Source organism: Leguminivora glycinivorella, chromosome 7, assembly GCF_023078275.1.
Source record: "Leguminivora glycinivorella isolate SPB_JAAS2020 chromosome 7, LegGlyc_1.1, whole genome shotgun sequence".
NCBI lineage: Eukaryota > Metazoa > Arthropoda > Insecta > Lepidoptera > Tortricidae > Leguminivora > Leguminivora glycinivorella.
The window spans coordinates 19,628,487-19,649,223 of record NC_062977.1 but is presented as its reverse complement, the minus strand read 5'-3'; the positions used below and the strand labels follow the sequence as shown (position 1 = coordinate 19,649,223).

Genomic DNA, 20,737 nt, shown 5'->3' with positions numbered 1-20,737 from the left:
GTATTTTTAGCACGCTCACTTTTTGCTGTTTTCTTTGGCCTGGTCATGAAAAAAGAGAACAATGGATACCTACGCTTTGTCCAAAAAACTGACCGCACTATATATATATTATTATATATAAGTATAATTATATTTGTATTTTAAAGAAGAAGAGTGTGTGTGTGGATTGAGTGAGCACCTTCCGAAAATAAAAAAAAATATGCTGATCATTTAGTAAAAGTTCTAAAACAATTGTAAAACGAATCTCTGAATTTGTAAAAAGATAAATCAAAAGATACAGCCATTAACATGTGCTCACTCAGTTCTCACAAACTACCAACGAAAACAGTGAATATATTCATTTAACATATAATATTTATATACTAACATTTAGTAAAAAATAGGCCAACCTACCTCTATAAATATTAGATCACCTAGTGACGTATTAAATTTTTTACAAATAGTTTCTTATGCTCACTCAATCCACACACTTTTGAAAAGCCGAATTTTGATGAAAAACATAAGATTTAGACCGCTATTATATGTGTATAGTTTAGTAAAAGTGAAATGGGAATTTGTAAAATACAAAACGAACCACTAACGTGTCAGGTTTTTTTATAATAAATTTTTGTAAGTGCTCACTCAGTCCACACGTTTTGAGAAAGTTAAAAATGTAAATATCTTACGATTTGTAGCACCTAAGACACTCGAAAGTACTTCAACATTTAGTAAAAATTTTTACTAAATATCCACCATCTAATATTTTATATTCGTTGTCTGGTTTTAAAGATATTCAGACATAACTTTTCTCATACAAATGTATCAAGTAGGGTGACTACACTATGTGGCTCCTGATTTTCCCCACCTTCCCATTGTCATATTGAGATTGGGGAGTTTCGTTCGTTCAATTTTGATAATATTAAACTAATACCATATTAATTATCCATCTGCAAACTGTTTTTAGGTTATTATCTTGGCCTAGTGATGATGTGTATTGTGTAATTTTTATCGACGTCAGGATAATAACCATATCGACATGCATGCATTAAAAAGGACATGAATGATAATTGGTAAGAAACAAAGAATATAATACATCACTAGTAAGAAACCAGAACCTGGTAATCTAATCGCGCTAACAGATGAGCGTACCGGATTTGTAAGTGGGAGCGAGAAATAGTTATTCTTTTCTCGCTCCCACTTACAAATCCGGTAAACTATTATCAAAATTGAACGAAACTCCCCAATCCCAATATGACAATGGGAAGGTGGGAAAAATCAGGAGCCGACATAGTGTGGTCACCCTACTTGATACATTTGTATGAGAAAAGTTATGTCTGAATATCTTTAAAACCAGACAACGAATATAAAATATTAGATGGTGGATATTTAGTAAAAATTTTTACTAAATGTTGAAGTACTTTCGAGTGTCTTAGGTGCTACAAATCGTAAGATACTTACATTTTTAACTTTCTCAAAACGTGTGGACTGAGTGAGCACTTACAAAAATTTATTATAAAAAAACCTGACACGTTAGTGGTTCGTTTTGTATTTTACAAATTCCCATTTCACTTTTGCTAAACTATACACATATAATAGCGGTCTAAATCTTATGTTTTTCATCAAAATTCGGCTTTTTAAAAGTGTGTGGATTGAGTGAGCATAAGAAACTATTTGTAAAAAATTTAATACGTCACTAGGTGATCTAATATTTATAGAGGTAGGTTGGCCTATTTTTTACTAAATGTTAGTATATAAATATTATATGTTAAATGAATATATTCACTGTTTTCGTTGGTATTTTGTGAGAACTGAGTGAGCACATGTTAATGGCTGTATCTTTTGATTTATCTTTTTACAAATTCAGAGATTCGTTTTACAATTGTTTTAGAACTTTTACTAAATGATCAGCATATTTTTTTTTATTTTCGGAAGGTGCTCACTCAATCCACACACACACGAAGAAGATAAATCTTCAAGAAAAGAGCGTACATCCATCTTAAAGGCCGGCAACGCACCTCCAACACCCCTGGTGTTTCGGGTGTCCATGGGCGGCAGTGATCGCTTACTTTGTATTTTTTAAGTTGTAAATAAATAAATAAATAATTTTGACAGGCGGAATATAATAATGTGTCACATCTGATGGTGGACTTACTACTCTACGCGTAAATTACCGCTTCGCGCACTCCGCGCATTTGTCAGCTTGTGCAGAGTTTCCGTTTGGCAACGTCGCCTATAGTACGTAGTACATATATCTCAATGAACGGAACGCACACAATCGCACCGTTTCGTTGGCAGTATACTGTAGATAGTGACAGCTCCATCTAGTGACAATATGCAATAAAATTTAGGTAGCTCGATACTGTCGCGCGCAGGTTGTTCACGTTGTTGCGTCATAGTCAGTAGCAATATATTACGTGATATTATTTCTTTGAAAATTTCTAAAATAATGCATTAAATTTGTGTTGTCATCGATGTTTGTATTTAATTTATAATGTACTTAATTTATGACGCTTCAAATACCTTTAAATCTATTTGATAAAAAAATAATAATCGTCAATCGTGACACTTAGCGCCATTTATGATTTCTATTTGTAAATAATTTTGCACTGTTCCGGATGAGACCCCATGCCGCGGGCAAAAGCTAGTAGAACATAAAAGAAAAAAGTAAATAAAAATGCAAAAAGATTGCGTGAGCCGAGATTCGAACTCACGACACTCATGGCGCAAACGATTCCACCTAGAAGTCAAACCCGCTAGACCATTTGCACATTGTGAAAGACGGCGAATCTTGTGATTCTAATCACCAAAATGCTAGTGCCGAAGTTTCGCGCGATGGATACGCGATGACCTTGAGCCATCGCCGTCGCATCGCGTCGCATCGCGTCGCGTCGCGTCGCGTCGCCCGTCGCTCACGCAAGACGGAGCGTTAGCGAGAACCAGAGGCTTGTCAAACTTTATAGCATGATTGACTTTATCCATGACATGTTCAGAGACTGCAGACCTTTGCCGACGGTGCTTGACATCCGCTATGTGTTCCTTCACCCGTGTGGAAATGCTTCGTTTCGTCTGTCCCACATATGACAGGCCGCACTCACAGTCTAGCCTGTACACTATGTCCAAAATTCTCTCTGACCCCTTATAAAAAGCAATCAAAACCAAAAGTCTTGTTCCTGTTTTAAAATCGATATATGTCTCACCTTTTCATACAATCACGTTACATAACCATTACATAACACAAAAAGGACGCTTACAAAAAGCAGTTACTCTATCCCACAATCGCATATCGGTTACGAGATAAATCGTTAATTAGTCGTTAAACCGAGCTGTGGTCGAGTTACAATCATAATACGACTTATTTACGACTTCCCGACGATGACATTGCCATATCAAAGGTGTGTTGGTCCTTAGCGAAGCCGGATCTCTGAAGCAAGAAGAAAAAGGGCAGGATGGCAATAACTAGAAGCAGAAACGGAGCTCGGGAGGAATCATCTGGCAGCGGCGGCACTAATACGAACACCGATAACACGTCCGCTACCGCTGGGACGTCCGCGACCGCTGAGACGTCCGCGACGGACGGCACTACCGCCACGTCCGACACCGACGCCACGGGCACCACGACTGGCACGGGAACCACGGCGGACACAGAAGCAACGACGGAATCAGGAGCAACCACGGAGGGTACAAGCGCGGCCCAAGAAGAGGTCACGCCCGAGGATGCCGCCGTCGCCGCCACGCCCGCCGACACCTCTGGTATCAGAGCCACGCCCGCCGCCAGCACCATAGCCACGATCGTCGAAAAACAGCTGATGCCTCCACCGCTCGGCACGAAGAGGTGCGCTAAGCCCGCTCGGTCACACCGATCCAAGGCCTCCAGCAAGAGGCTCCTCGCGGAGCTAGAGGCCAAGGAGAAGTTAGCCGAGCTGGAGCTCAAGCGCATCGAAGCCCAAGCTACGCTGGCAAAAATCAGAGAAGAAAGAAGAAACCTCTCCTCGTCGGGTGAAGACTCCGAACAAGAAGAGGAAGACCTCGGCCCCCAGAGATTAGCCGATTGGTTCGACCGCCCGATTCAAGACGCGGTCGAACACCACGCCGCGCGCCCCCCTGCGCACCGCGCGCGGCACCACAAGCAGACAATGGATGTGACGTCACTCGCAGCAGCCCTGACCGACGCCCTACAAGCGAACAGATCGAACAGGAAGTACCTGCCAGACCTGCCGTCGTTCAGTGGACAGTGCGCGGAGTGGTTACAGTTCAAAGCCGCTTACAACGAGTCGGCGCCTAGTTTCGCGAACAGTGAAAACGTCGCTCGCATAAGAAAGAGCCTCAAAGGCGCCGCCCTAGAAGCCGTCAGTGCACTCCTCATCAGCCAGCCGCGTCCAGACGATATCATCAAGGCCCTGGAACGCCGCTACGGGAGGCCCGACGCACTACTCCTGAACGAGATGGAGAGAATAAAGGCCTTGCCACGACTAGCCGAGAGCCCGCGCGACCTGTGCACGTTCGCCGGACGTATCGCCAACGCCGTGACAACGATCGAGATATTGAAGAAGCCTCAGTATCTTCACAACCCCGAGTTACTGAGGTCTATAGTGGAAAAGTTAACGCCCATATTAAAAAGTAAGTGGTACGACTACGCCGCGAGTGATGAAGACACGCCGGAACTTAAGAAGATAGCCGACTTCCTCAACAACGAAGCCGACAAGTGCACGCCCTATGCCCCGCCCGAGACCATAGCGGAGCCCAAGGAAGCCCGAGCCACGAAAAAGAAGCCCGAGCGTACCTGCGTAGCCGTCGCCGAAGTGAAGAAAACAAAAGAAGAAAAGTTACCCTGTCCAGTGTGTGACCAGTCCGCCCATCAACTGCCGACGTGCCCGCAATTCACTAAGCTGGGCACGAACGAGCGGTGGGAAATAGCGAAGAAACACAATATGTGCTATCGGTGCCTCGTCAGCAAACATCGCCGCTTCGTCTGCCGAGCCAAGCCCTGCGGTCATCAAGGCTGCGCTATGCGTCACCACAAGCTGCTTCACCACGAGAAGGCCCCGACAGACACCGTCGCCGCCTCGAACGAGCCGACGCAGCCCCGCAAGTCCGACGAGGTCGTGGCCATAGCCGTCAAGCAAGCCGTACACGCCGCGACCCGGGCGAGCCGCGCCTACCTCAAGATGGCGCCAGTACTACTCCGGGGGCCGCACACGGAAGTGGCTACGTTCGCGCTCCTAGACGAAGGCAGTACAGTGACTATCATCGACTCTGCGATCGCCGCCGCCCTCAACCTTGACGGGCCCACCGAACCTATGTGGGTCCAAGGCGTGGGCGGGAACGAGATGGCGTACGAGAAGAGCAAGAGAGTGGATGTCCGCATACGCAACAAACACGGAGGGGACGAGCAGCTAGTGACGAACGCGCATACAGTCGGGCGCCTTGACTTCACCACTCAAACGATCAGCGAGCGAGAGATAGACGACTGTGAACATCTGCGGGATATCAAGCACCTGTTGACATATGAAGACGCTACACCGGGAATACTGCTCGGACAAGACAACTGGGAACTCGTTGTGTCGCGCAAGTTGAAAAAAGGACGGCGCGATCAGCCAGTAGCATCTAAAACGCTACTAGGTTGGGTACTACACGGTTGTCGCCACTCACAAGCGATACCCGTAGCCCACTGCTGCGCACACCTTACGCGCATACAGCCCGGCGGGAACATCGAGAACGAGATGAAGAACTTCTTTGCGCTCGAATCACTCTCGATCGAGCCGAGGAAGCCCCGTAGTGATCCCGAACAGCAAGCCTTGAAAACGCTAGAAGAGAAAAGTCGACGCCTCCCCGACGGGCGCTTCGAGACCGGCCTGCTGTGGCGACAGGAAGACATCAACATACCTGACAACCGCGCCGACGCCCTCAAACGCCTACACACACTAGAGAAGAAGCTGGATCGCGACGCGGACTTGAAGAAGCAGTACACCGAACGAGTTGACAACCTGCTTGTGTCCGCCTACGCCGAGCTCGCGCCGACACCGAGCAGCGGGAAAACCTGGTACCTGCCCCACTTCGCAGTGCGCAACCCGGAGAAGCCGAAGATAAGGTTAGTCCACGACGCCGCGGCCACCTCACACGGCCGCAGCCTCAACGACATGCTTCTCGCGGGCCCCGATCTCCTGCAGTCGCTGCCCGGCGTTATCATGCGCTTCCGTCAATACGGCGTGGCGGTATCCGCGGACATAAAGGAAATGTTTATGCAAATAAAAATAAGAGAAGAGGACCGCGACGCGCTGCGCTTCCTGTGGCGAGGCGATCGACGCGAAGGCGGCCCGACAGAATATCGCATGACATCAGTCATCTTCGGCGCCTCTTCATCCCCCTGCACGGCGCTGTATATAAAGAATAGGAACGCACGCGAGCACGCGGCCCGCCACCCAGAGGCCGCGCGGGCGATCGAGCGAAATCATTATATGGATGACTACCTGCAGAGCTTCCCCAGCATAGAAGAGGCGAAGAGAGTGTCAAGCGAAGTGAACCACGTACACAAGAAAGCTCGCTTCGAGCTGCGCGGCTGGGCTACGAACGAACCCGAGGTCATCGGCAAGAAAGAGCGAGAGGGCGTCACCGTCCCTATCGGCGGGAGCGAGATAGAGAAAACACTCGGCCTACTGTGGGACACGCGAGAGGATAGCATTCGTTTCAAACTCAATACGAGACGAGCGCCGCCAGAAGTGATCAAAGGTCAACGCCCCCCACGAAAAGAGAGGCCCTCAGTATCATCATGTCAATATTCGACCCGCTGGGCCTCATCTCGCCAGTGACGACGCCCGCGAAGAGGATCATGCAAGACACGTGGCGCTACACTACGGCCTGGGACGAAGAAATACCAGAAGAGCTGCGTGAACGCTGGGGAAATTGGCTGCAACATCTGCGCGACCTAGGTGACCTATCGATACCTAGATGCTACGATACCGCGCCCGCGCCCAAGTACGAGCTACATACCTTCGTCGATGCGAGTGAAGAAGCCTACGCCGCCGCTGTGTACTGGCGCATGACCCGAGCTGACGGCACAACAAAGGTCGCTCTAGCCGCCGCCAAGAGCAGAGTCACGCCCACGCGCCTCGTCTCGATACCTAGACTTGAGCTCCAAGCGGCCGTCCTGGGCGTGCGACTCGCCGAGGCCGTCGGGAACGAGCACGACTTCGAGATCGACAGTAGAACATACTGGAGTGACGCGCGCACGGCCCTAGCATGGATACGCTCAGAACCCCGCACTTACAAGTCATTCGTCGCGCACCGCCTGGCAGAAATCGAAGATTACACGAAAAAAGACGAATGGCGATGGGTACCGTCAGCACACAACGTGGCCGACGACGCGACACGCGCCGCGCCGAGCGACTTCGACACCCGACACAGATGGTTCACCGGGCCGGCCTTCCTATACGAACCGGAGGAGGCCTGGCCGCAAGAAAACAAGATGAAAATCGAGCCAACAGGGGAAGAAAAAGAAGTCTGCTGCTCTGTCGCGACGCCGAGAAAAAGCCGCGCGGCCGTGCCCGCCATCGAAAACTTCTCGAAGTGGACAAGCCTATTACGCACGGCCGCACGGGTGCTGCAGTTCATCGACCTCTTGCGCGAACGACAAAAAAGTCGCGCTTCACTCGCGACACAGTGCATCGCCGCGGCGCGAAGGAAAAGGACGCGCGCAAACAAGGACGGCGACAGCACCTGGGGAAAACGAGACAAGCGCGCTCCCGTCGTACCCAAGACGGTCGAGAATAGCCGGAGGAGAAAATACATAATACTAGAAGCCAGATACCTACTCGCGGCCGAGAAAGTACTCGTGCGAACCTCGCAGGAAGATAGCTATGCAAGAGAGAGAAAGCGCATAGCCGAGGGCCTCGCGCCGAACAAGGACGACCGGCTAGCCAAGCTGAGCGTGTATCTCGACGAAGACGACATCATACGACAACGCGGCAGAATAGCGGCCGCCGACGACATAAGCGAAGACGCCGTGCACCCCATAGTGCTGTGTGGTAAACATCACTACACATATCTATATGTTTCCCACGTGCACGAACGGCTACACCACGGGGGCACCGAAACCGTCGTCAACGAGCTTCGCCAACGTGTATACATACCGAAGATAAGACCTGCAGTGAAAAAGGTGATCGCGCGCTGCCCCGAGTGTCGACTACGCAAGGCGAAGCCCGCCGGCCCGCCTACAGGGGACCTACCTGCCGCCCGGCTGGGGCATCACCTGAGGCCCTTCACATACACGGGGCTTGACTACTTCGGCCCGCTTGAAGTGACCGTCGGTCGACACCGAGAGAAGAGATATGTCGCGCTGTTTACCTGTATGACGTCAAGAGCCATACATCTAGAGGTGGCCGCCTCACTAACCACCGACTCGGCCATCAACGCGCTGCGCCGGTTCATCGCTCGCCGCGGCTGCCCCACGGAGCTGTGGAGCGACAACGGGACCGCTTTCAAGGGAGCGAACCGCGAGCTGACGGAGGCCATGAGAGAGGCCGCCCACGCTCGCCGCATCAACTGGCGTTTCCTACCCCCCTCCTCACCCTTCATGGCCGGTGTGTGGGAGAGAATGGTGAGATCAGTAAAGGAAGCCCTGAAGACCACGCTGCACGAGCGATGCCCGAGCGATGAGACACTACACACCCTGATGGCGGAGGTCGAGGCTACAGTCAACTCGCGACCCTTGACCTATGTCGCGACCGACCCAGAGGACCCGCCCGCGCTCACTCCGAACATGATCCTGCTCGGGCCAGACTGCCACTCCCCAGCCCCGGGAGACTTCAAGGTCAGCGATGAGAGCGCGCGGCAACACTGGAGGCGCGCCCAATACCTGGCCGACACCTTCTGGCGCCGATGGGTGCGCGAGTACGCCCCTCTACTTCAACACCGGCGGGAGCCCCGCGGCGAGGGCGTCGAACCAGCCGTCGGCGACGTCGTCATAGTGTGCGATAACAACCTCCCACGCAACACATGGCCGCGAGGGAGAGTGACACAGACGTATCCAGGCAAGGACGGAGTAGTACGAGTCGTCGACGTCACCACGAGCCGCGGTCACGTCCTGCGCCGACCCACCAAGAAGATCGTCGTTCTACCAGTAGGATCGCACGGCGACGGCGGGAGAAATGTGAACGACGCAGGAGACGTCATTTAAATAAGTTCAAAATTGTAAATTAATTGATAACTTAGCTTAAGTAACTCTGAAAATAAATGGTTGATCTCTGCTTACATTCATTTAAGAGGCGGGCCTCAGGTCGCCTAGGCGGCCTGAGCCCCGACCTAGAATCTTATAAGATTCAAATTAGAATAAGAAAAATCGATTGCATAAGAATAAATAAAACAAATCAGTGTAGTAGTAATAAAGTTTATTAAAATAAAGACAAGTTCTGAAGGGCTAGGGAGAGCGCATGCGCGCGCAGCCTAGGCGCTAGAGGGTATGCACGCGGGGGCGCGATCGGCCGGGATTCGGCTATAAAACCGAGCCCCGATCGCGCTCCGGCGTCAGTTTGTTCGAGCCGCGCCAGAAGAAGGAACCCTCCCGAGCCCTCCGGAACTAGAAGAAAGGAAGCAGTGTGTTATTGCCCGTCCTGCTCTCACCCCTATGACCCGATCAGCTGATCGGCGAAAACAGCTGATCGCCTTTCGATACCTACAGTCCACATATCTACGTACGATCTCATTCGTATCTAGGGCCGAACACTCACAAAAGGCGGCCGTCAGATGTTTATAATTTAATAATGCATCAATTGCGTTCATCATAATTGATTCAATCATTCCTATCTAAAATATTCCTTACTTTATCATACAATCACATTACTAAAGCCCCATTTAGATGGTACGAGTTTCTCGCCCGTCTTGGTCGAGAAACTCGTATGACATGAGTAGCAGTACTGATAATTTACGCTAGTTGGCGCGTGATTGACGAGTGAATGACGATAGAGGTCACTACAAATAACTCGCATTTACTGATGTATGGAGTTACAACTCTTCCCTTACTTATTTCCTCTATGAATGCGAGCAAAGCCGTGGGCAAAAGCTAGTAGGAGATAAATGGTTAATTAGTCGTCAAACCAAGCCGTGGTCGAGTTAAAGTCATAATACGACTTATTTACGACTTCCGACGTCGCGGCGACGACATCGCCGTATCAAAGGCGGCCGTCAGATTTTTATAATTTGATAGTCGCATAAATTGCATTCGTCATAAGCACTTATCATAAAGCTTGAATAGCTTGATGTTGTTTTCTTGATTGGGATGACATTACCTATTGATAGATATTTTTGCATAACTAGACTTGAAAAACCTTTGTGGTATTTACAATCACTGATGAGTCTTATGGCTAATTTTTGGAATTCGAGCGCACGATTTTGCCTTTCGAAAGTAAGGAAAGCAGCGAAACGATATTTTTGGCAAGGTATTTTCATTAAAAATAATTTTAAGTAAGTATATATCTTTCATTGTTTTTTTACAACTTAATTAGCTACTCAAATATAATTTTATTGTATTCCGTTTAATAATTCTACGAAGCAAAGTTATGCCTATTATATTTATCCCAATTCATCGTTATAACAATTTACATTATGCGCATTAGCATTATACTTAATATGTTATTCGAGATAATGATATGCGTATTAAACGTTATGCGTAATAAACGTTATGCCAATTCATATTAGGAGTATTAAGTTTTGCGAATTAATATAGACCCACATTTTTGAAAACCAAGCGGCAGAAATTTGGTATTAATCACTGTTTTCAAATATATTGGTACATAAATGGCTTAGTAGGTACCTATTATTTAAAGAAGTTCATGAAATCGAGTGGCCGATGTTCAAAAATTGGTGTCCTGATTTAGCGATAAAGTAATAGTCATTTGTTTTACAAGGGGGCAAAGTAGTTGTTCAACCGCACGTGCCAATATTGATACCCGAGCAAGCGAAAGATTCCAATACTGAACCGCGAGCGTAGCGAGAAGATTTTCCACCACACCAACACGAACAAAATACTAACTAAATATCAAAATAAAACATCAAATTAAAACAAATCCATCAATTTATTCAATATTTATGATTCAAAATCATTTATAGGTAAATTCTACCAGCCAGCTTAAGACATCAAGTTAAAATTTGTATGAAATTACTTTGCACTCTTGTGGATAAAATGAAATTTTGCTATCTGTTTTCGAATAGCAAAGTAAGCCTGCAAAGTAAGTAAAATGTGTAAAGCAGTTGACGTGGTAAAAAATATTTTATGGCCGAATGGACCGAATACCTAATAGTTGCAGAATATTCATGGCGTTACTAGTCATAATCTCATAATACTTGTCATAGACTTATTTACGGCTTTCGACGCGACGCTGCGTCGACGTATCGACGCGGCGTCTTTTTATAATTTTACAGTTGGCATAACGCGCGCTACGCGCGACGTCTTGCGTGGGGACGGTCCGCGAATAGTTGCAGAATATTCATGGCGTTACTAGTCATAATACTTGTCATAGACTTATTTACGGCTTTCGACGCGACGATCGATGTAATATCAAAGGCGGCCATCAGATTTTTATAATTTGATAGTCGCATAAATTGCGTTCGTCATAACGTTTGCTGTTACCGGTAATACCGATGATTGGGGTGTCATTTAGATAGTGTATTTCTTGTTTTCCGGAGAAAGTGGGTAGGTAAAACTAATATAGCTTCAAATACTTTTTTTGTGCTTCTTAAATTTTAATTGTCTGCATGGACCTCTCTCTGTTGTATCTCTTAAATAACTTTAATGTTTATTTCACAAGAACATAGGTATGGTGTAATTGGCTACGTGCACGACAATTACGCCCACTACCACGTGAAGTTGAAGTGGAAAATGTCAAAAAATGACATGTAAACAAACATTATATTTTAACGATTTTTCGTTAATTTTAAATACATCGAATAACAAGAGCTACTATTTCAAGTGTAATTTAGGTAGATAGATTATAAAGACATGGATATAATACCAAAAATCAGTTTCCAAAGCCATTACTCACGGTATAAAGTATAAACTTCCAACCCCAGACTACAGAAAGAGTCAATAAATTGGTGCTGGCAGGGCATATAAGGAATCTTGAAGAACATAGGAGTAATGGTACAAGTTCTTCGAGCTAGTGATATGGTATTCGCTAAACCTCCGTCCCGTTAATGCCATATAAAACAAATCTAAACGTAAGTACCTAGTCATGTCCGCGGCCGCAGAAATATCCGACACGGGCCTATTCCCAGGCCTGAATCTTTAAGCATAATCTTTTACGGCAGGAAAAATACTAACAGCGTATTGAACAATATTAGGTAAACAAAGCTTAAATATAATTTATTATAATGTTTTGTTTTGACATGTCACTTACGTTTTCTTTTCACCGTAGCTATCCATTTAGTTCTTTGATCCAATTTCCAGTGTGCTCTAAGAAACGCATAGATAGAACGTGCAACGACTATTTATGCCATTATTTTTACAATTAACAACGAAACAACATTGATGCCCCATATCAAACATTACACATTGTATTATATTTTATGAGTTTTGATAGATGACAACCACAATCAGTGTCGATTTTGACCACCGCAAGCACTGCGATCGCTTTGCTTACCCCCTCCATGCACTTCGCACGAAGCCAATACGGTGTTATAAACTTTATTATGTATTTCAATAATTTTGTGTCCTAAGTATATTTTCTAGGTATCCTAATCATATTTATTAATTTTATTATCTACCGAATATAAAGTTTGTGACAGTGCCTTGTTGGTACCAAAGATGTCTGCTATCTCCGTATAAGATAAATATATACCTAATATCATTTATGTTCAAACATAATATATAGTAATAGAAATTTAGACTATCTCGAGAAAGAAACGCTTCTTTGGTTTACTTTTTATTTATTCCTTACAATCAATATTATTTTATGTGTATAACAAGTAAAACTTTTTTGATGAATAAGCTTTGAAGAGGTGTGCGAGCGTCATAAACGTAGTGCATAGCGTTGTCTCGTTCACACACCGGAGCGGCGTGCGGATCCACAAGTGATAACCGCATGAGGCCTCCACGAGGCGACCATACAATTATAATCAACACAGATTTAAGTACCTATTTTTTAATTGCTAATTAATATCTCTTGAAATTCGCCGAATCGGGTAATTTTGTGGCTATAAAACTTTTATTATTGGGAATTACATTAACCAACAGTATCAGATTCAAGATCATAAAATGGTGGATTTTTAAGTACCTATAAGTAGGTGTCATTTTAGAACTCAAACTTAAAATAGGAGATTGTTGAAGGGATGGACAGTGACATAGGGTACTTTTTATCTCTTTTCAACACTCCAATTCCCTAAAATGGGAGGGCACGTGTGTATGGAGCGTTCAAAGATTTTCGCATTTAACGCGAGCGGAGCCGCGAGCAAAAGCTAGTATTACATACGCGACGCTATGTGCCTATCACAGATGTATTCATGAGTAGGAACGAAGTTGCCTAAAAAAAAGAGTAGATCACACCAAAGAGGATCAAGTATTATAGAGAGTTACTGTCGAAGTAAAATGTGTAATCACAGTGCATAGACTGCTATCTCTCCCCATGAGCTTAAAAGTATTGAACCTCAGTTTTGACAATTTGGCCCATATTCAATACAATACAATACAAATATTCTTTATTGTTCACCAATATAACAAAAGTACATTAAAAAAAACACATAACTTTAATTAACTATGGTAGACAACAGGCTAGCTTGATATGTGTTAAATATTAATATTAGCGCCATCTAGTTGAGCGCACTCCAAAGGTGTAATGCCATCTAGGCCACCGTACCTTTTTCTGTATGGTTTTGAGGTACGTTTTTTTCTTAGACTTTATCTGTCTATACGGAGTTAATATATGTCTTTGATCACACTGAGAGTGTTGACATGATACCCTAATACATAAGTACTTCGTTTTCTGACTCTTTTTCCTGCGTATAGACTATAGAAATATCTAGACCCTAAATGTGATCATATTATTTTTCAGAACACCGACTGGGAGTGGAAGCGGAACCGCCGGCGTGCAAAGCTCGCCTGCTCAACGGCGACCTCTGGCGGCGATTCCACGACATCGGCACTGAAATGATCATCACTAAGGGTGGACGGTGAGTGCCTTTTACTTTATATTTATTTAAAAGTTACATAGTAAACCATAATTAATATTAAATACCTAAGATAACTAAGGTTTTATACCTTACATAACTATAAGTAATATAATCTCGATAAAAATGGCTCGAAGCGCCATCTATGGGCAAGGTAAGTACACCCGTAAGGTTGGCTGCATTTTCCCACTGTACGTATCTACGTCATACTTTATGTTTTGTACGAAATACTGATGGTGAGGCGAGCCCCATTATCGTTGTGGGGTCGCTCTTTTACATATTTATTTATAACTTGCCCGCGGCTTCGCACGCGTTAGAAAGAGACAAAAAGTAGGCTGATGTCACTCTCCATCCCTTTATCTATCTCCACTTAAAAAATCACGTCAATTCGTCGCTCTGTATGGCCGTGAAAGACGGACAAACAGACACACACACTTTCCCATTTATAATATTAGTATGGATAACTATTTTAATGTTCAAATCGAAACAGGTACATTTTCTACAAATGGCTGACTTATTTAGTGCCTCATTGTTTCATCTACTCGTTGAAACATTATACCAGATGGCATGGGAATATATATTTGTCTATTTAAACTTTAAAAATAAATATTCACTTTATTTTAAAAATTATTTACTTTATTTTTGGAAATTCGTAAAATACTTAATGAAAGTCACGTAGCATAGCACTAACCGGTTATGTATGAAATAGCTGGAAGTAAACTCGATAAATGCAGTATGTATTTAAATCGATGAATGCCCGTAATGCGGCAAATTTGGTACTTACATGTAACGCAAACTCAACACGCACTTTTTATAGTCGAGGCCAGTCAGGTGAATTGCGATATAAATTCAAAAGCCAAAACCTTTTTAATAGAAACTTAATCGGAAATAATAAAACTAGTCCTACTTAGTAAACTGCATGGCTTACTCATGGCCACAGACTAGCCGAGGCGAAGACGTGGCCTGCACTCTACGATGGAGCTCGCCTGCGGGCTTATTTCACCACAGTGACATGGACACACTGACAATTATACTTCTGGGTTGGTAAGTAATATTGTTACCCACCTACTCAGCGTCCATAATAGTCCATATTTCCTTGTTGGACGGGCAATGAACAACGAAGTGTCAATGTCGGGCGACAATTGACAACGTTTCAAAATTTTCAATGTCCCTAAATCGAAAACCATTTCGAGATATACGCTTGTAGATCACATAAATAATTTTTTAAATTTTTTTTCCGCATTTTTAGTATAAAAAAATCTTAAAAATAGTTTAAAGGGGAAGTGACGTCAAATAGCTGATCTAGAGCAGCCACTATAACAAAAAAATCTTCCAGTTGGGATGTCACTTGAGTTTGACTGTGACACTTATCACAGTTCGTAGCAAAGATATTAAAAATTTCATGGCTTAGTCTATGGTTCGTAGTCATTCACTATTGGTTGACAGTGACACTTGACAGTCAGACATCGCGGACTGTTTGAGCTGACTGTTAAAACTTTTTTTTTAGAAATGATTTCGTCGTTTTCTTAGGTGTATGAAACAACACATGTGACGTCACGAAGCTGTGTCTTGACTCTTGACGTTTGTAACTTACGCTCTTTCTGCCCGAAGTAGTAATAAAAAGCGATTTTCTCATTAAAATAGCAGTTTTTGGAAAAATAAAAAAAATACGTGTATCTTTTAGTATTAAGTTCTTTCAAACCAAACAATAAAAACCGGCCAAGAGCGTGTCGGGCCACGCTCAGTGTAGGGTTCCGTAGTTTTCCGTATTTTTCTCAAAAACTACTGAACCTGTCAAGTTCAAAACAATTTTCCTAGAAAGTCCTTATAAAGTTCTACTTTTGTGATTTTTTTCATATTTTTTAAACATATGGTTCAAAAGTTAGAGGGGGGGGGGACGCACTTTTTTTTCCTATAGGAGCGATTATTTCCGAAAATATTAATATTATCAAAAAACGATCTTAGTAAACCCTCATTCATTTTTAAATACCTATCCAACAATATATTACACGTTGGGGTTAGAATGAAAAAAAATATCAGCCCCCACTTAACATGTAGGGGGGGTACCCTAATAAAACATTTTTTTCCATTTTTTATTTTTGCACTTTGTTGGCGTGATTGATATACATATTGGTACCAAATTTCAGCTTTCTAGTTCTAACGGTTACTGAAATTATCCGCAGACGGACGGACGGACGGACAGACAGACATGGCGAAACTATAAGGGTTCGTAGTTGACTACGGAACCCTAAAAAGTAGTACTCAAAAATATGAAATGTTGTCAATTCTCACTATTGTGTAATAGGCCACTCTTCACACACGAAGGTGCCTGGAACGGTGGTATTTCTACAATAATTTAATAAAAATATGCTTGTACTAGATAGGTTAATTTAAATTACTTTACTTCGACCAACTTGGATCATACAATTTACAAATGGTACACAAATAAAATATCACAATTAACAATAATAAAATTAGATTAACAAAAACATAAAAAATCTATGAATTACATTGCAAAATATTAAAATTAAATGTAGTTAAGGTTAATACCTAACTGTCTACTAAAAAATAATAATCAATGGATAAGTACACAATAATAAAACATAGGCATCACAAACATAAACATCTAAATCTTCAACGGTTTTAAATTGTTTTGTATTAGTAATTTGAAATATTTTTTCGTCCTAAACCGGGCTCTTCGCGGCGCTACGACATTTTCGCTACATACGGGGAAACCCATGTAATCGGCTACGCTTCTACGAGCGGTGTGCCCGACAGTCGGGTTCTTGGTAGCGAAAGTGTTAATAAGGCGCCATGATAGCACCCCTACTTGTTACTTCACGCTCGTAGCGTGCCCAAAAATTCCGCACACTAATTACTAGGAACTTAAACCATTAATTAGTAATTCAACAGCAATTAATGTAACCATTAACGCTGGTTTCACGGACCATGTCGAATAGTGCTTGTAATTATACAGATTTACATCTAAATACCTAATTTGTTATCTAACTCTGTATCTAACTTTTTAGTGGTCGATATAAGGATGCTGGATTTTATTTTCTTGTAAGTTTAACATGTTATCATTTGATCGATTATGTTTATTAATGTATGTTTCCTTACCTAATAGTAATTAAAAACAACGATATTTTTTAAAGTCAAGGTTTTAAAACCGCAGTGGGGCAATAAAAAAAATTACTCCAAATCATTAGTAATTTATAAGTCGCGAACAAAATTCAAGAGGTATAAAACAGACTTCTAAGAAATGAGTAAGTACCTACGTTAAGTTGTTTTTCGTCGCTCTCTAATTAAAAATAAAATAGGCTGTTTAACGTTAAAATATGCGTCTGGAACCGCAGGAAGCCTGTTAGCACACAGCTCCCAATTTAGACAGGGCTTTAATCGGCAACTCACTTTACCTAACCAGCGTTTCTATGAAGTGTTCAGCATTTCTGTTAAGGCTCATGCAGACGCGCGAAGTCACATGCGATTTGCCGGCCTATCAAATGCCGTAATGTATAGAAACTCGCACTCATCGCACTGCGTAAATGGGCCCTAGTGTTGGCAACATGGCATGAGAGAACCTATTAAATAATCTCGCTCGGACCAACCATCTAGTCAATTAAGCGATGCAGCTGTCGCAATTCCAGAATAGAATTTAAGAAAACATATTACTTGTCATAAATTTAAAAAAGAACCAACAAAAACTTAACGAAAACCCATTAGGGCTGCCGAATCTGACGCGGGGCTTGTTAACGGATAATTTGGATCGGACCTCCGCCATAGACAAAACAAACAGCTGCCACAGCAATTTGTGCATTTCTCTAAATGGACGAGCACAAATTACAGCTTATTATAAGCTTGTTTGCTTTACGACGGAACCCCTTCAATTATGTTTTTTCGGGACCGATAATGTGGAGCGAGCAGTGAAGATTACACAGTTCCTCCTTGGTGGGCGCTGGTGACGCGCGCTTAGCATATTCGTTGTATCTACATTTGAAATTCGAACTTGTAACGTGTTGTTTATGAACAAGGTACACAATGGAATGCATGCTCAAATGCAGATTACTCTGTACTTAGACGGTAGAATCGCCCGATTCTCATTAGCAGGCGCGCGATTCCTCGCGCACAAGAAAGTTACATCGATAACGAATGCTACCGACAAAAATACACAATTAATGGCGTGTAATTACTGTTCGAAAGTCGACACGTCGCGTCTCCGGCGTCGCTGTTATTAAATATCGCAGCAAAAAGCGGGTATGTTGTCGACGGCGTGCTCGGTGGCTGTACCCGCGCGCCGGGCTTTTTGCGACGATAATTAGGCCAGCTCATCCATGCTCTTGTCATCTCCTTAACACGTTTTTTTCGGACGACCACCGCGCCGGTTAGCATTCCAATAATTTACCGCTTTATCCGAGCGTTTGGTGAATCTCGTTAGCCGCCCGTCTAAGGTCACTTTTGTTTGTTTTGTATTAATGATTGTGTGAGAGCGGCCGGGGGCCGCCGGCGCCCGCCGTGGCGCCGTCCCGCCGAAATGGGTCAAAAATATTTCATTTATTTCTCGTATTGAGCCCTAGGTCGATCATAATTGAGTTATTGAAGCTTTCTACTAGAGGTGCCCCGAATACTGGTTTTGATCGAACATCGAATTTCCAGCCCCTGTCTTGAGAAACGTAGCACATCGACCTTTGGCGAAATTTATTTTTGTTGCTCAGAACCTTACTGAATAGTTAGAGTAGATCAAATGGAACCCATTCGCAACGATTTAATTTACATGTGATTTGTGGTCATTTTCATTTTTTTTCGCGTTATCTAGTTAGGTAAAGTTTAACAGATTTGATTCGCCTAATATTCGGCCGAGTAGGCCTAATATCGTGTCATTTCTACTTTCTACCATTGCCTTTATACAGAAAGGTACATTTCCACGTAGGTTGATTAAGCTGAGGTGTGGGAGTGGGCCGGGTGAATGAGTACCGCAAACACGAGATTTGGGCGGTTCGTTTGTGCACATAGGGCAGAGTTAACACCTGCCGCGCCATCTTGCCCTGTTTGAACTTGGAATGTGCTGAGCCAACAACCTCTCTACCTGTGGAATGAATTAGTCTCTAATGGCTACGCCGTAGATGGTCTACGAAAGGTTTACAAACATAAACTGCCTGATTCGAGTTTTAGAATACGTTCAAATCTGCTCTGGATACGATATGGATCGGATATGTCTGTACCTGAAGTGACATTTTTTTCAAACTTAACGTCACTTAACCAAATCATGTTTAGGTTCTGGATATTTAAATAAATCTCATAACGCATTTTGTATGAATGGAAACAATGTCTTCATTTTAATCTAAACCTATAGTTAGGTCAGACTTGCATGATGATGAGTATTAGTAATTATAGTATCATCAACATCCCTTCAGTGAAAAAACACAAATTGCTAGTAAATTGAACAAAGAGCTGACATGTCCCATCTGCCTAGAGATAATATCGACCCTCAATAACCGCCGTACAAATAAACACTGGTTAGAATAGACTAAACTTATTATTTGTTTTTTCTCCAAACCGAAATATGACAAATGGGCGAGGCGCGGGCGCAGATCGCTCGCGTGTCGTCGCGCGGACCTCCCGCCATTTTAAAAACAAACACACAACACAAAAACTCGTTATTTATTCTCGTGTTATCCGGGGGAAGGGCGCGCCCGAATTCGCTTGAAAAAATCATAAGTTATAATTAAAAACGTCTGAGCCCACCTTTATGGTTGGCGAGGATCGAGGTTATGTTGCTTGCGACGCGACGGAGGTCGAAAGAAGTCAAGTGTCGCACGGCACTAAATGATATGAGCTTTAATAGCTTTCTATAAAATGTTTAGTGAACGCAATCGCTAACATCTCGTGTTCACGATTTCATATCGTACGGACGAGCGAAGCTCATTCCGGCGCTTGTTTTAACAGAAATACCGATTAATTGATTCGATCTGTGTCGTAATTAAAATGGGTGATTAGGGCGCGGGGACCGGCGCCGGCGCTCAAAGCGTCGCCGCCGACATTCCTTTTGTTTTACCACGGGTCGTTTGTCGCCTGCGCAGTGCGGGCATAGCGCGGTCTCTGTCGCGCGGCGGGCGGGGCGCGTGCGAGCGAGCGGGAGCGGCGCGGGCGCCGGCCCCCTGCGGCGCCGCCGGCCGCCCGCCGCGCGCCCCGCCCAGCGCACGCAGCACTAATAATCAGATTATGACAGCCCGCCGTCGCTCGCTTCCACTCCCGGCCTCGTCTCCAAGTGACACTGCCGAGGAACTGCCAACGGCTCAGATCAAAGATATTCACTATCGGCGGCCCGCTTAGCGCTCCACCCGAATACTAAACTGACATAATGCTTCATAATTTTTGACTAACATTATCTGATCTAACATGATTGAAAATGTTCTGCGCTAACGCAATAGCCACTCGTGCGAGAGACGTCAATTACGTACCATGTAATCTAGGTGCGCCAGCTAAGTGCCAAAGTCCACCGTAAATTGCTTCAAACACCTTAATACCTATTTACAACGACGTTGTTTGTACACCTTTTAAATTGATTGAAACCGTTTACTATAATGAAGGCTTAGTTGAAATTTCAAAG

At 44.1% G+C, this 20,737-nt stretch overlaps 1 protein-coding gene across 1 annotated transcript in view; it reads left to right on the top strand.

Annotated features, from left to right (window-relative positions):
- The window catches only part of LOC125227877 (T-box transcription factor TBX6-like), a 64,027-nt gene that overhangs the window by 17,830 nt on the left and 25,460 nt on the right, over positions 1–20,737 (top strand). Inside the window, exon 2 of the mRNA XM_048132255.1 lies at positions 14,016–14,133. Coding sequence (XP_047988212.1) covers positions 14,016–14,133 — 118 coding nt within the window. The remainder of the gene's footprint in view (positions 1–14,015; positions 14,134–20,737) is intronic.